General features: G+C 41.9%; 1 protein-coding gene across 1 annotated transcript in view; it reads right to left on the bottom strand.

The window, feature by feature from the left end:
- Nucleotides 1-305: 305 nt before the first annotated feature.
- Nucleotides 306-17,089, bottom strand: part of MRI1 (methylthioribose-1-phosphate isomerase 1) — a 64,059-nt gene continuing 47,275 nt past the window's right edge. The window contains exons 4-6 of the mRNA XM_086963631.1: nucleotides 15,589-15,765; nucleotides 14,597-14,821; nucleotides 306-628 (exon numbers count right to left, since the gene is read on the bottom strand). Of these exons, the coding sequence (XP_086819757.1) occupies nucleotides 489-628; nucleotides 14,597-14,821; nucleotides 15,589-15,765 (542 nt within the window). The 3' untranslated portion in view covers nucleotides 306-488. The remainder of the gene's footprint in view (nucleotides 629-14,596; nucleotides 14,822-15,588; nucleotides 15,766-17,089) is intronic.

Here is a 17,089-nt window from a genome sequence, read left to right as displayed (position 1 = left end):
CGTTATCCCCCCTAGGACAGGTACCTTCCAGCCCTGGTTATTCCCCATCCATCATAATACAAACAAGCTATACCGCTTTCTAGATTTTAACTTTAAAAAGCGACCTCAAAGACTGCATGTATTTTGAACCTTTGCTCCTGCACAATACATGCGAGCTAATTAATGTACTTAATGTAATAGTTCATTATGATTGGTTAAGTAAACACTTGATTTTGCATAAAAGAGCATTTCTAGACACAATGCAGCTACACAAAATAGGTCGAAACTCCTTTATCGTTTAGTGCAACCACAGCCACCAAGCTATCTTATGCAGATGATCTTTATTGGGGATAATTCTGGAAATATTACATGATGAGATGAAGAGGCCATGGTATAAAAACTAAATTAAGCAAATGTCATTTCATAGAAGTATTTGGTTACTGTAAGGTAGTCAAGAGCTGTAATCTCCCACCCTAGAAGAGTTCTAGAATGCAAGAACACCCATCCTGCTATTGGCAGTCCACTTTTATTGGCTTGGTAAGAGACAATCGCAGCTCCTGAGGTGAAAAGACACCTAGTTCAGTGATGATTCCTCCAGTGATGAGGGCAGCAGGGGTGACATCAAAGGCAGGGTTCCATACACCGATACCTGAAGAGAAGGTAGAGTGAAATGCACCAGTGAGCCCAACGTTATGCAAATCTAGACCCTCCAAATACTCACAAAAACACAAGTCAAAATAAAACGTATATACTTTTGCAAAGATTCGATACCACTGGAACTACCCCACTGTGCGTTGATAACATTTATAGCTCCTCTACAACTACAGAAGGGTAGATAGATCAACATTCTTCTACTAAGAATTATAGAAGGTACAAGATATGCCATGCCACCTCTGCACACAATAAACCTCTCCAACCCCTAATGAGTTTTGCCGCTGAGGGTGCAGTCTATAGGTGTTGCAGCAAAGTCGTCACAAGCCCCGTCCTGATAATATTTTTTTTTTAGTTTTTTACTTAAGTAGATGGGCATGCCTGACCTGCTAAATGCTGACCCTTGTGCTCTGTGGTGCAATAATAAAAAAAATAAAAGTACTGGCTCCTGTGGCTCCTTACCTCACCTCACTTCTTGCATTTCAGACCTTTCTTAATTTCGTTCTGTACCGATCTCTCAACCCACTTCTCACTCTGTAGCTTTACTCTCCATACCTACCACTCTACCCATTGTACTTCAACTTTATCCTCACCTCTGTACCGCTCTCTCCCAGTCTCTACACGTCATCTCCCTCAGCACCCTTTCTACCTCGCTCCTCTCCACTTCATATCACTGCAGTCTTACCTCCATTTATCTCGTCTCTATTTCAGCTCTCTACCGTATCACTTTCTTTATCTCACCTCTTTATCCATCTATTTACTGCATATCTCTCTACATATTAGCTTGATGGAGCGGACTTTCAGATTTATTTCTGAAAAGTTTGTGACAAATGAAACTCTTATGATTTTTATTTTTACTAATGTGCGTCGCATGATTTGCACGTTTACTGACTCAACCTAGAGTAATATACACCATTATAAACACGCGGGTATAACCATTTGTGCTCTTGTTATGTTTGTTGTTTTGCTTTGAATAATATATTTACTTGGTCTCTTGTTTGTTATTTATTAACTGCAGCGGTTTTGAAAATAATAGCATGTGCATTCTTTTAAATGTGCTTTTGTTTACGTTTTGTCGTTTTCATGTGTATGTGTTTGTTTATTTGTTTGTATGCAAAACTAGGTAACATAGCTAATGGGTTAATTTAGTAGAGGGGGTGGGTAACAGAATAATTATCATTTCTTGAATTAATTATTGTCTTGTGTTTCCTTGCATACTAGACTCACCCTCATGCAAAAAGGCTTGTGGCCTACTTCTAAAATGGATGTCTGAAAAGCTAAGCCAGAGTGGGCCTTGCACAGCTACGCTGGAATGTGAAAATGTTTTTCTACATTAATTCTTGGAGAAAGGCTTGCAAACAAAGGCTGTGTGGAAGCTTAGGACATTTGGTTCAGATTGCTTCATGGTCAAGGCCGTACTTGTCGTTCGGCAGCGGAAAAGCATGAGCGGACGAAGGAAGTTTTGCTTTTTGTTAAATGTTACTTTCTTTGGAAACTGCCGGTAACTTACTTAATAGACAATGGCACGTCTGAAAAAGTGACTCGGGCTATGTGAGAGTCGGAAGATGACCGCATCGAAAGACATTCATCGACCAATGAAATCTTGTTCTGCTCGAATATTTGTATTCTTTTAGTTAGTTTTAGATAGGAAAATACTATAAGAATTGCCCCTTTGCTAAGAGCACTGTTCGATCGATCCTGTGCTCCAGAGACGCTGCCAGATTTCCCTTTCACGTAAGACTTAGTAATTTTTCTTTACTGACAGGTTTTTCCTTTTTAGCTAAGTTAGGGAAATAGGTGTTTGAGCTTTTGTTCATGCTGATGTTGGTTCTTTGAATTTGCTAATCTTTTGTGCCACTAATGAATTAAGTTGCTGAAATAAAATTTGCTAATAAAAGAGAAATGCTTCTGCTTTCGAAATAAAATTAATAAAATAGATTTTGAAATGACAAGCTGGTCTTGTTCGTTTCTTTGAGTTACCATTAGTTAATCCATTGCCTATTTAAATTGACTTAATTAAAGTGTTTCCTAGATTTGAATAATTAGGTCATATGATTCAGTAGGTCAAAATACAAGTCTCAGTCAAGAATGGGCCTAGTGATAATTTTATAAATAATGGTGAGTATCCTGGTGTAGAGTTTGCATATATGAGACTGAATTTCTTTAGACCCGCTGGATTTCACTTATAAATGCCGATAGCAAAGTCTTTTCAAAAATCCTAGCAAGTCGGATATCTGTGATAATTCCAACTATAGTATCACGGTGGCAACATGGGTTTATACCCAAAAGGGATACCACTGATCATGTTCGTAGAGTAATCTCTTTGCTTGATTGGGCAGAAGGTACAAACACATCAATGGGAGTAATTCTTTTAGATGCCGAGAAGGCGTTTGATCGAGTGGCCTGGCCCTATCTATGGGAATTACTTGCATTTAAGGGGCTTGGACCAAGTATGATTAGAGCATTGAAAGCTCTGTATAACACTCCTATATCATCTATCAAAATTGGAATAAATAAGTCGACCACCTTTCCAATTTGCCGTGGTACAAGGCAGGGGTGCCCTGCTTTTCCTTTGCTTTTTGCAATCTATATCGATGTTTTTCTAAACAAATTGAATCATGAATATGATATTACACCTGTAGTAGCAGCAGACATACACTATAGGGCACTTGCATATGCTGACGATGTGGTTGTCCTTACTACAGATATAAGTAAAGCTATCCCAAGGATAGAAGACCTGGCTAATCGATTCGGCGCCTTTTTGGGTTATAAATTAAATATGGACAAGACACAAATTTTATTCACTGGTCAAAATCCCCCATTACATAACAACATAGTTTCCGTTGCAACATATCTGGGTATTAAGGTCACATCACCAGTTTCACAAATTCCAGAAATAAATATCTTGCCCATGATAAAGGAATCTAACATTCTACTAGAGCGCATTAACCATTTACATCTTTCTTTATATGGTAGAAATAATGTTTTGAAGATGATGATTCTCCCTAAGTTCTTATATCTATTCCGTTGTATTCCTTTAGAATTCTCTACGCTTATTTTTAAACAGCTGGAGAAAATGACAGGAAGATTCCTGTGGGGGTATAAACGACCTCGTAGAGCCTATCAAAAAATGATAGTTTCAAAAGATAGGGGGGGCTGGGGTACACCATATTTTTTTTTATTACCTATCATCAGTATTGCAGATTCTAGATTCTAGATTCTCACTCTCCATCTATTTATGAACTGGTTCTAGGGACAGAGGCCAAGGGTTGTTTACTAAAATTTGTCGAGCCCAGCTATTACAAAAAAACAAAATTTAAAATTGTTAAAGCTGCTTTTAGGGCTTGGAAATTTATCAAGCGAATTTTTGACATCCCCAGAATCACGAGATATACCCCCTTGACCTCCTCTCATATTTTCCCATTTGTGGGTATAGACAGTACTATGAGAAGATGGCATAACCTCGGCATTACCCAGTTTGGGGATCTCTTACAGAATAATAAACTTAAGTCATTTACTGAACTTCAAATAAAATATAAACTTACCAATGCTGATTATTTTAAATACTTACAGTGGCATAGTTATTTTCATACACTATCAGAACAGGAACGAGCGTCGTTACAACGAATTTTTTTGATTGACTCTTTGTATCAAATAAGGAAAATTGGTTATTTTTACAATCAGTTGATATCAAAACAACCAGATGATATTTTGTTTAGGCAAAATTTATGGGTGGAGAAACTAGGTTCAAACTCAATCAAGATGGAAGAATCTATCCACTTGGCTAATTCCATTTTGCTTTCGGGCAGGAGTAGAACTCAACACTATATGGTGTTATATGATCTTTATTATTCACCAGCCAAAATCTCTAAATGGGGTTCCTCAGCTGGTACTGCTTGTAATAGATGTGGCTTACATGCAGCTGACTCTGTACATATGTTTTTTTCATGCCCACATTTAAGTAGAATCTTATTAGAAATGCAACATTTTCTTTCTTTGATACTTGGAATCCCTGTAATACTCACGTCCGAACTTGTTGTGATAGGAATTTCTGATATATCTATGATAGATGATCATAAAAAACTGTTATTTATTTCTGTTGGGATCTTTCGCTCCTGTGTGACGCAAGACTGGATTAGCCCAGACCCACCCTCTTTTGTTTCCTGGCAAGGACGCTTGTTGGCAAGATACATTATGGAGCGAGCAATATATAGGACAAAAGGGAGTAAAAGGAGGATAATGGGAATTAAAATTTGGGAACCGGTAGAGCGATGGATGGAGGGAGGAACTGGTTAAGTAGGCCAGTTTACCAATGTTATTCATTAACAGTGTTGTGTACTGTACATACAATTTCTGCTGTATATATGAAGGATTCTTTACTGTTTTTCTTTAATTAGTACTATGTTCTTATCTTCTTTTTGTGCTGTGAACAGTATTTGCTTGTAAACCTGATCAACTCGCAATAAAACATTTAAACCAAAAAAAAAACCAAAAAAAAAAAAAAGACCCGCTGGATCAAATTCCTGGTAGCAGAGTTCGGTTACAATGGTAACATACATGTTACATGGTAATTACATAGGATACATGTTTAACACATGTTAAGTTTTGTCTAGATGTTATATGTTTGTTGTTAGGTTTTTCCAGCAGAGTGAAAAGCCTATGTGCCGGCAGAGTAGTGTGACAAGTGAAGTTACACAGTTCATTTGTTCCGTCTCAAAATAGTGGTACAGAAATATCACTAAGTGTTGTGGTCGTACAACACAAGTTTAGGGATTTAGGTATGATAGTTTGCATGAATAGTGAGGATTGACTATGAAATTGTAACTTTGAGTATAGGGACTTGGAGCCCGTTTTAAAACTCGTTGTGAAAAAAGTAGTAGGATTTTTCCGAACTTGTGTGAAGGGTAAGATAGCTTTTTCTTACTGGCGTAACAGGGATTCTATTGGTTGGTTAAAGTCCTACTCAAGAGTTCATGTATGTATGGATAGGTTTCTCTTTGTATGAAAGCTGAAAAATTGTTTTCATGGAAATAGCGTTGTCTATTTCATGCAAGTGAAATTTCTGAATGTTTGATAAAACTATTACTTTGTTAGCGAATCGGACAAATGGTTTGTTTTATGTAGTTATTAACTAAAACTCTTCGAAAAGAAGTGTTTAAAATGGCGCTGTGAAAATATTTTGTAAAGGAGGGGTAAGTTACGGAGTGACACTGACACGCGCAGCTTCGCAGCAGTGTATGTCACAGGGTTCGCGCTGTGATTGGCTGACATACGTCACAGCAAGCGCGCTGATTGGCTCACGTGATCAAATCGAGCTGTTAGCTGATTGGTCATTTCTGAAAACTGGTTTTTCATTGGTTGAGCAAGGTGGTGACGTAGCTTAACCCGATTGGCTTGTTGGTGAGTTTCGCGCACGGATTGGTTAGAACAGCGGAACAACAGAAAAATTATTTACGATCTTTTCTAAGCTTTACGAATTCATTTTAAAACATGAGTTATTAGTATGAAGAAGAGAAAAAGCCTTCATGGGTTCAGAAAATTACAAATTTATTTAATCCTGACAAGAAAATTAAAGCGCGTGGTGGAAAATTACTTCATAAGTATAAAACACCTGCAGCATATATGGAAGGAGAATACGGATATCATACCGTTCTCTGGTTTGAAAATTGGATGCAATATACTAGGGGAGATGGTGTTTTAGCCTTGCCGGAGGATGGGTCATTTAATGTTAAAGTTCTAAGAAATGTAAGAGATAAAATGATGGCTCTTTCACCAAGACCCAGACCCACTCAATTTGAAGCCTTAGTTGAATGGGAAATTGAAATGATGGAGCTAGAGCGAGAAAATTGGGGAACATCAAGGAGTTTATATAAAGTAACTCATCAGGAAAAAGTACGTCGTTGGAGGAAAGGAGATATACAGGAAGGATTATATCCAGTATTAGAAATGGTTTTAGAATCAGGTCAGAAGAATTCTCAAGAGAAAGGTAAATTAGATCAAGAATTTGATGCAGTTTTAGAGGATATGTTACACAGCCCTCCGCCGTATAAACAACCAGGTTGTTCACATTCTACTCCAAGAAGTTTTTCAGGCGTTTCTCCTTCTGCACCTAGGGAAGTTGAGGATTCACCCAGATTTATGAGATTGCCTGATAGAGAAAGGTCAAGGAGTAAAACAAGATCCCCGAGAGAAAATTCTAATTCTAGAAATAATATTCCGAAGAATGATAAAAAGACCCTGCCTGATATTCCAAATATAACAGATTATCTGAAGGCAAAGGGAGAATTAATTCAACAATTAACAAAAGGCATGGAAGCAGTGACAGTACCAGTTACAATTGGTCCTGTTGTACCAGTTTTTGATCAAAATGAGAACAGGCAGTCGATAATAGCAAATCCTTGGAATGCAGAGTTTCAGAAAGTGGCTGAAACTTTTTATTCTGAATTAACAGAGATTCATAAAGATAAAACAATGCCAAATTTAACTTTAAATCAAGGATTGTCAAATGTCACACCATCGGTGGCGGAATCAGATTCTGGCTCTGTAAATAGAACAGAGTTAACACAAATTCCTGAATCAAGATAGCTTGATGTTGCGAAATTAAAAGCAGATTTAGAGGAATTGATTATTGGCACAATTGTTCCTGATTGTTTGAAACAATATCAGGATGATGAATTGCTTTTTATATGCAAGAGTATACAATGGAAAACTAAAAATAAATATGAACAGTTTGAAGAGGTGCCTGCTGAATTGGAAAAAGATTTAACTCGTCAGAAACAATTACAAAAGCATTACAGAGTGGATTTTTCTGAAAGGGACATAGAAAATCTTAATACTACAGGCAGAATGACTCACATAAAAGAACTAATTGTGTTCCTGAAAAGATTAGGTGATTTAAGCAAATGGAGAGTTAAATGGACAAAAAAGAGAGAAGAAAAGAGGGACAGGGGAGAAGTTTTTGGTGAATTTCCAATGAGAGAAATAGCTGGTGGAGGGTATGTTCATGTTCCATGGACAAGACAGGATATCTTACTATTTACAAATGATTTCCCAAGACTCAGAGAAAAGCCAGTGGAATGGTATCGACAGGTAGACAGGTTTATTAAAGTTTCCAAAGTTCTGTGGATTGATCTTGATGGTTTCTTTGACATTGTTGCCCCGTCAGATCTTTGGACAGAATACAAAATGTCTGTGGGTTGGCCGAAGGAGGAAGCACAAAGGCATAGAGTAACAGGTGCTCCTTCAGATACGGTCATGGATTTCTATGACAAAGTAATTGTCTGGTTAAAAGACAAAATTCCTGCAAAAGAAGTAGATTGGGTTAAAATTGACAGAACTAACCAGGAACCAAAGGAATCAGTTCATTCTTATTATGAAAGATTGCTTCTGGTATTTAAACAATACAGTGGCTATGAGAAATTAAGTGAAAGTGACATGAGCCACTTCATTTATAGATTTGTTTATGGCCTGAGACCTGAAATAGGGGACATGATTAGGACTGGAATTGTAGGCTGGCAAGCACTTTCGGTTGATGACATCCTGAGAAAGGCAAAATATTGCAGTGATGAGATAGATGCTAAGCAGAAGAAACTCAAAGAAAAGGCAATGTGGGCGCAAGTGAAGGTAGCTGAGCAACAGATAGCAGCTTTAGAAAATAAAAGTTTTCAGCAGAACCAGAATCCTGGCAAGTTTAAAGGAAATTTTAGAAATAAGCCTATAAACATTGAAGAATTGAAACAAAAGCTACCCTGTTTTAATTGCGGGGAAATTGGACACTGGAATGTAAAAATCCACCCAGAAATTAAAAAAGTTCATCATTAAATCCACAGCTGCAGAATGAGATAAATCAGCAGCAACAGCTACAGCGACAGTTAGTGAATCAGCAGCAGAATCAATTCATTCAGCAAAGCCAAATTCCACAGCCACCTTTGCCAAATTGCAGAAATACACAAAGATACAATCCGGAAACAGGTTTCTGCGGAGCTGAACAGGTAAAAAGATCACAAAATGTGTCAAATGTTTCTCAACAATTTTGGTTAAAAGAAAACGAGAGCTGTGATTCAGAGGATTACTCATGACGGTGCCTGAGAGGGGAAGAAGAGTGTGTACTTGGAGCCACTCTTGAGGTAGATCAGTCAGGTCCATTTGTAAATGGTAAGGTGAATGATAAAGATATCACTTTTCTTGTGGACACTGGTGCTACCCGTTCTACTGTTAGGTCAGTGGAAATTGAAAATCTTCCTCTCTCGGGTGATACAATCCAGGTTGTTGGTGTAGCTAACCAGCATATTAAAACTAATCTGAAAAATCCTGTAGATGTAGAAATAGGAAATTACAAAGACAAACACAGATTTATCGTCTGTAACAGCAGTCCCGTTAACCTATTAGGTCGGGATCTTTTGTGTAAGATGAATTGTAAAATATATTGTTCACCTGAAGGTATTGAGCTTCAAACCTTAGAAGAAGATGGGCTGTACAAATTGACATTGCTAATGGTTGATGAAGAAAAGAAAATGTTTCCTGCGTTTGATAAAAATAATTTACCAGAACTACTGTTGCACTCACTGGAGTGGGAATAGTAATTTTTACCCTCCCGCTATCCAACGCTTTCCCTACTGTTGCACTCACTGGAGTGGGAATAGTCATTTTTACTCCTACGCTATCCAACTCTTTCCCTACTGTTGCACTCTCTGGAGTGGGAATAGTAATTTTTACTCCTATGCTATCCAACGCTTTCCCTACTGTTGCACTCTCTGGAGTGGGAATAGTAATTTTACCCTCACGCTATCCAACGCTTTGCCTACTGTTGCACTCACTGGAGTGGGAATAGTAATTTTTACCCCTACGCTATCCAACGCTTTCTTAAGTATGTTTAAGTTAAATATATTTATTATTTCATTAATTTTCAATTACTTTTAAGATATTAAAAAAAAAACGATATTTTGACTAACTATATATTTTACAACGATATTTTTGATTCGATATTTTTGTACTTACCTGCTTGGAGATAGGGATTCGATATTTTTGCATTCTATATTTTTTCCTCGATATTTTGGTAAGTTTATATTTGTGTCATCGATATTATGTCAGTGATCCGCGAGAGAGAACTGAACAGCACACTGTGTCAAAGGCTGTGGAAACATCCAACAGGATCAAGACCGCGGAGGCACTATTATCTAGAGTTTTTTGTATATGGTCTGTTACTGAAAATGTATGATTTTGGTACTAAAGCCTGCATGACAACCAGATCTTATTTTCCTTGATAAACCATGGAAGTTGTGAGCCAACAATGCTTTTAGCAAAAAACAAAAAGGCAATATAGAAATTGGGTGGTAATTACCAGGAACACTGGGTGTTAAGTTGGGTTTCTTCAGAAGAGGGGTGACAATTGCCTGCTCCCTGGAGGGCAGAACTAATCCAGAATCGAAAGATGGATTACAGTAGGCAGTAAACTGTGGTGTCAATGTATTAGACAAAGGTTTCATGTAGTGTGCTGAACATGGGTCTAAAGGCGAACTCAAAAAAAGTTTTAGGAATTTTTCACAGACCTGAAACAAATTAAAAGAGCCATTACTGCTGGTGTTAAAAAGACACAAACTTGGGTGAATTTGATCTAGAGTATTAGGTTAAGCGAGTTCCAATTCATTTAATTTAGTCTGAAAAAGTGGATTTGATAGATAGTTTATCAATGTAGATTGTTCCCCCAGTTGACTAGACAATAATGAGGCCACTAATGGCATTTTTTTAAATTTCTCTTTTTATTTTTATACGTGGGGGAAGAGGGGTTACCCAAAGATCACCCCATTTAATGAGTAATTACTGCCCTTTCAACTCATGTTATTAGAGCCCAACAGTAGCGGCAGAGTACAGCCACCTCTTTACAGACCTTTAAACATATGTGAGGGGGGTTGGCATACCAGTTTTCTCCAAGTAAAGCCTGTGTTTTTTCTGCCATATCAAGGCTCCTGAGGGTGGAGGAGAACATCAAATGAGATTTTTCACTCCTGTGCTTAGGCATGTGAATGGTTGAATAGACTGGAATCTAGGCTTGTGCCACTCAAGATGGTGGTTGCTTTTGTGCGAGGCTGCCAATGTTCATCACAGACACTGAAGCCTGCATCTACACATTTAGCTTCCTCACAAAAAAGATCTCGAAACAAGGATGGGATAGATCCAACAAAGCGCCAGTGAAGCAGTGGCAGTTCTCCTGCCAGAGTAAAACATTTCCCTCCAGCTTCTCCACTTGAGATCTGCAAACCTTTAGGAGATGGACTCCTGTTTGGACCTTCACCTTTCACCTGAGCCAGCTTATATCGGCCTCTGGAAGGGCAGCATAACAAGTAAAAGGGACGATCATGCGGAGATATTGCCACTGTGAGAGAGACAAGTGCTAAAAGGAAGTAGTTGAAAATTCAGCTGGAGTGCAACAGTACTGTGGCCCCAATACACTAGTGGGAAATGACATCCATTGTTTTGATGTTAATTAATGTGAATTGTCTGCCGAACAACTGCATGAAAAGGCCTCAGACTATTTAGCACTGCATCCCAAATGTTTTAGAACCACAAACCACCTAGCTTTAACAGACCTGACATGAGGCAGGCCCTTTTTTTAAAATGTAATATTAAACAAGCTTTCAAAATGCTGTGTATTGCCAAAATAACAAACTGTTTACAATTTTGTGTACTGGTCTAACAGCAATTGTTTGTAAATGTCCCTACCTTGAAAGTGCCCTTCAATATTTCTTTATCAGACTGTGGCCTAGATATTGATCTGCCAATAAAAGTGGAAAATGGTGAACTGCACTAGGAGCTAGAAAGCTTTTCAGAGTGGAATGCTGGTCTGTGGTATCTGTTCACTAAAATCACAGGGCTTCTAAAAAATATTGGTGTTGATGCTAGTGATTATAGCAAATCTGGACAATCCCTTCTGCAAAAGGGTATGGGGTAAGGCCTCCATTTTTGTGTTAAAATAAGTTAAGTGGGGGGGGGGGCGTGGCCATGGTGGCCATCATGGCGGATGCAGCCTAAGAGAGCTTCGTCCGCCGTTCGTGACTGGGAAGCGGAGCCGGGGACCTCGAGTTTCGTGGACCCAGGTGCGTAAGGCGACTTCGAGACGGGCTGCGAGAGGCGCTGTTTCGGCACTGGGGTAGAAGGCGTCTGGCCGGAGTGGTCTGCCCCCGCTGATCTACAAGGGACGAGAGGAAGCGGTCAGCGACATAAGAGCAGCGCCCAGATGGGAGTGGCAGCAGAGAGGCCTGGTTTGCTTAGCAAAGTCTGGGCCTAAATTTTGGTGACTGAGGGAGGCCGATGAGAGGGAGGGTCCTGAACATCGACGGACCCCCCCCCCCCCCCGGCGGCCGGATAGGGCCGCGGAGGCAGTGAAAGCGGGCAGGAAGCCCCCACCTTGCAGGAAACCGTGCAGGGGGGACAGGCGACTGAAGAGCATCGGTCCCTGGTGTAGGCGGCAACAGGGTGGCCTGGAGAAGGCTGCGGAGCCGGAGACTGCATTAAAGAAGCTGGTGCTCCGGTGGAGGTGGCAATATACCCTGGCGGTGGCGGGCCTGCAGGGGCGCAAGTAAAGTGGTGTGCTCCCGGGCAGGGTCTGTGCGTGCTCGAGTGAAGGGGGGGTTCTGGGGATTGACGCCCCCCCCCCCCCGGCGGCCGGTTCGGGCCGCGGAGATAGTGGACAGCAAGCAGGGAGCCCTCCTTCGTGCAGAGGCAGTCTGGTCCCCCTTTGGTCTGCTGGAGAAGCGTGGAGGCGATTGGCGGCTGATGGGCACCGGGCCTAGGTGTGAGCGGCAGCGGCAAGGCCTAGTGGACACTGCGGAGCCGGGGACTCAATCTTGGTGACTGGCGAATTCTCCTGGCGGAGGTGGGCCCGCGAGACACGAGTGTGGAAGGCTATTCCCTGGCAGAGGCTGTGAGAGGTCAAGTGGAGGGGGTTCCTGAGTATTGACGGTCCCCCCCCCCCCCCCCCCCCCCCCCGGCGGCCGGATCGGGCTGCGGAGGTAATGGAGAGCAAGCAGGGTGCCCTCCATCATGCAGGGGCCGCCTGGTCCCCACTGGTCAGCTGGGACAGTGCTGAGGCGGTTGATGGCTGAGGGGCGCCGAGCCCAGAGGTGAGTGGCGGACATAAGGGAATACAAGCTCCTCACTTGACATCAGTGGAGACGAGCCTGGCTGGCACTGGATCTTTGGGACATGACATTTGGTGACCGAGACGCCATTTTGTGACTGCTGCGGAGAAACTGTGTGGCACTGAAGTTGAGGCTGCCTGGAATTGGCAAGGGACTTCAGAGGCTGTGAGCCTTGGGTGCGACTCGGACGGGCTGTAGCCGCCCTTGGAGCCCACGAACGGTGTGATAATCCTGGGACGTGGGCCCCCCTCAAACGACACAGCAGAGGCCGAGTGACACGCCTGGGGATACCGAGACCGGCTATGACCAGAGGAGGAAATAGCGGTGGGGCTTCGAAACAGGGGCCCATGGACAAATTTGCGGGCCCGAGCGGGGGGGATCAGGAGCCTCCGGAGGCCCCAGACATCGGGGCCAGACAATGCGGCCCTTATGGCCCCCTTTTAACTATTTGTATGATGGAAAGCTGTTAATCTTCCTTTATTTTTATTTTTGGAATAAATGTAACAATTTCATAGGAATTTTAATTTTGTGAAAAACTTATTTTCTAAAGTTTGACTATTGTATTTAAAATTTCACTTGAGCCAAGGGAGCTGTGTTTATCTGCTAAGGTATATACCTCACTTCCCTTGACACTTTTAAGGGGTCCCTCTCTTATTTCTAGAGTTAAGTGCTACACCTTGACAGAAGGGTGCATTTCCTACAGCCACAAGCAACAAGATCACACAATATTTGGGGCTCCTTCAGGGAATATGTTAGTAAGAGTACAGAGGACTCAGACGAGCACTTGGTGCAAAGCTGTGGTGTGGTGTGGTCAGGGTTGGGACGTCCTGGGACGAGGGAATACTACTACCTCGGGGCATGTCTTTCTTGTGCTTGGGACTATATGGACAAATCCAGGAAGAGGCTGGTGTGCTAGCCTTGCGTAGTGTCAATTAATAGTGTCAGACGGTCATTTCACTACTAAATAGAGATTTTATACAGTGTGCAATCAGGTAGTTCTACATTAAATATGAATGTGAATATGGCATAATTTTACGAATATGGAATTTGCTCGAGTTGCAGGTTCCAAAATGCAAACTATAAATTACAATAAATAAACTCAGAGTAGAGCCATCAATGGCAATCCATCTTATATTAGAAAAAAGTGAAATGCCATGTTCGCTCTCACACTCTTTGATTATCCAGTCAGGAGTGCTTATTGGTTCACGAAGAAATACATATGGATTTAGAACATTGAGGAGTACGATCTTTTTTGTCTTTGGCCCCGTCTCACTTTAAATACTCACGATTTCCAATCAATTCACTTTTTGAATCTTCCTTAAGACATGGGTTTTCTTAAATTATTCTTCATCGTTTTTTTTTTATTATGTAGTACCTCTGATGTACACTAAATGAGAATCAGTTTGTGTGTTTACCATTGTACATAATCATTGCGAGAAAATATTATATTATTTTGGGGTCATGACCAAATTATTTTCCATGAGTTTGAAAGGATTCTGGGTCAGAGTCAGACACAAGGATACTGTAAAACTACTTTTTTTCAAAACCTGTTTAAGCATTTCTCAGCATCCACCTCAGTCTCGCCAAGTGCTGCATTCAAACTCCACTCTCTATACCATACTTTTCCTCACTTGGAGCAGTGGTGATGCTCCCCTCGCAAGTCCATAGTAGAGCCTTATCTCGTGCTACATTTAAGGTCTACACCGCCTTCCTGCCTATACTGCAGGATCATCTGAAGCGTCGATCAAGCTCCTCTAGTTCACACCAGAAGCACACCTGGTGATGCGATAAAGCCCTGCATTCCCTTATAGCCCATATCAGAGGTTCACCTGGAGCAGCGATTCGGACTCCATTCACATCAGTCAGCTCCTGGCCAGGGCGTTCCTCTATCACAATTTTGTCCCCTTCTTCAAGGCTCAGGTCACAGGAGGTGCTGGGGGCTGCCACATAGAAGGGTATCCCATGGTGCTTTGCGGCAATAGCCAGCTGATAGGTTCCCACTTTGTTGGCTGTGTCTCCATTAGCCACAACCCGGTCTGCGCCCACGATGACAGCTGGAAACAACAAAGTGGAGAGGAAATAAGGGGCGGCATAAGAGTAGAAGAGAAGAATGTAGAAAATGTTCTATCCATGCAGCGGCTCTTTTAAACTGCACATTATGTGGCCAAAAGAGTGGCTCCATGCACACACCCCTACCTTCAGTTCAAACTTTACACTATGTGGACCCACAGATTAATGTCTACCATAATGTGATAGTCGCCCTAGTCTCACCCAGGTAGAATATCAATAGGTTCTGGAAAGTGAGGGGCATCTGGGCAGGGGCTGCGAACATCCAACAAACCCTATTCCATCTGTCAGAGTTTTTCAGACATGGAAAGTAACTTGTCTTTAATGTCCTTTAGAGCGGTTTAAAGGGCAAGGAGCTGCGCTGGTGTAGGAAAGATCGGACTTGGATTTTGAAAGTACATGAGGGTCTAATATCCCTAAAACGATTTTAAAACCAGCATTACCCCAAGTGCATGTCTAACCTACCTCTCCCATGGCCCTGCCCTTGCTTTACTGTTCCTCAGAGCTTTGAAGCTACGCAACCCATATGTAATTAGATGAAAGGGCTTTCTTGTAGACACAAACTAATTTGCACATTATTACATTTTGCTTAAAGTTAGCCTGCACAATGCTTCAACATGAGAAGAAATGTAATCATGGGATCCAGCCAATATTTAAAAAAAACATAATTCTAAAAAGGCCCTCCTTGTGCATTATGTCAGACTGCATTATCAAATTAACTCAAAAGTAATCAGGAGGCACAAGTCACACCCACCAGACACAGCCTTCTCCTTCATTGCCAAAGAGGCCATGCTGTCCGCGACAAGTGTGGATGGGATCTTCTCATAGACCAGCTCGTATGCGGTCAGCCGAGCCCCCTGGTTGTAGGGCCGCGTTTCTGTGCAGTATACATGTGCCAGACGGCCAGCAGCATGCAATGAGCGCACCACTCCTGCAGAAGTGAAAGGAAAAATTGAGTCAGTATGGTAAGCATTAGCAGTTCTAGCACACTATGCAGACTTTGCAATTACAGAAGTTACAACATTGTCCAAACACTGCTGCCAGAGTTTTGAAGGGTGGATTCCAACAGGGGAGGTTGCAGTGCCATAAGGGCCCTTCCCCACCCAAAGAGATCAGAGAGGCTCGATTTTATTTCAGCATTTGATAATTAAAAACAAATTACGCTCAAGCGAAGGTGGAGTTCCCTATGCTTATCTCAAAAGAGGTTCACACAACAGACAAGAGCAAGTGCTCTGGAGTGAAAGAAGTAAGAGCAAGATTTCAGGACCTATTCTCCATGCTCGAAGCATTTTGGAAGTAGGTGAATGTGGACCTCTTCTCTATGCTGCTGTCTACAGGCCATTTATCCCAAAGGCAAGCCCTCATGCTCCGGAGGGTTTGGCATATAGGGCGATGTTGTAGAAGGAATATGTGGACTCTCTTTTGGGCTTGTGTCAGGGTTGCACGAGGTGGAGGTGCACTGGTGATCCAGATCTCTGATGTATGCTCCAGAGGGTGGATTTGGTTGCAATCCTTAATGCCAAAGTAAAAGGCAGCCTTCTCATCAGAGATAATTTCTGGAGAACAAGGAGGAGTAACCCCAAACTCTCCTCACTGATCCTGCTGCACTGGTAAACCATAATTCTGTTTCTATCTTCCTAGCACACACATGAGGGAGCCCCACCTCTATCCTGTCATCAGACAGTTTTTTAGGTCTCTCCTAGCGAAGCAGCGAATGTGCTGCTCGCTTCTGAGATCTATTGTTGTTGATTTAGCTTCCGAAGCTGGGGGTGGAAGCTCCACCTATGCTGCTTATTGGCGCAGCTCCCAAATGCATGCTTTTCATTGGGACGGAGGCATGTTTTGTTCCCTCCTCGTCTCCTGCTCGGCGTGCCTCCCTGGACAGGACATGTGCACACGCCTGGACAGGACATGTGCACGCGTATGGTGTGTGGGCACGGTGCGCTTCCACTTTTATTTGTTGCATTGCATTTTGCCGAGTGCCCCGGCCGTTTCTTTTCATTACAACGTCTTAGCAGAACACGTGCATAGCGCGCTTTCACTTTCTTTACTCCCCGCTTCCACTTTGTTTTGCCCACTCCCCCAGCCATCTCTTTTTATCACAGCGTTTCATCAGAACACGTGCATGGCGCGCTTTTACTTTTTTACTCCCCCTGCATGCTTTCTCCTCTGGTTTGATATGAGAGGCAGCTTTGGGTTCCAGGTTGGCGATCACGCATTTCTTTTGTTATGCACCGCTTACCCAAATCAGCCAA

This window comes from Lissotriton vulgaris, chromosome 1_1 (genome assembly GCF_964263255.1).
Source record: "Lissotriton vulgaris chromosome 1_1, aLisVul1.2, whole genome shotgun sequence".
NCBI classification, from domain to species: domain Eukaryota; kingdom Metazoa; phylum Chordata; class Amphibia; order Caudata; family Salamandridae; genus Lissotriton; species Lissotriton vulgaris.
The sequence above is the reverse complement of the archived record's forward strand: the minus strand, read 5'-3'. Positions and strand labels throughout refer to the sequence as shown.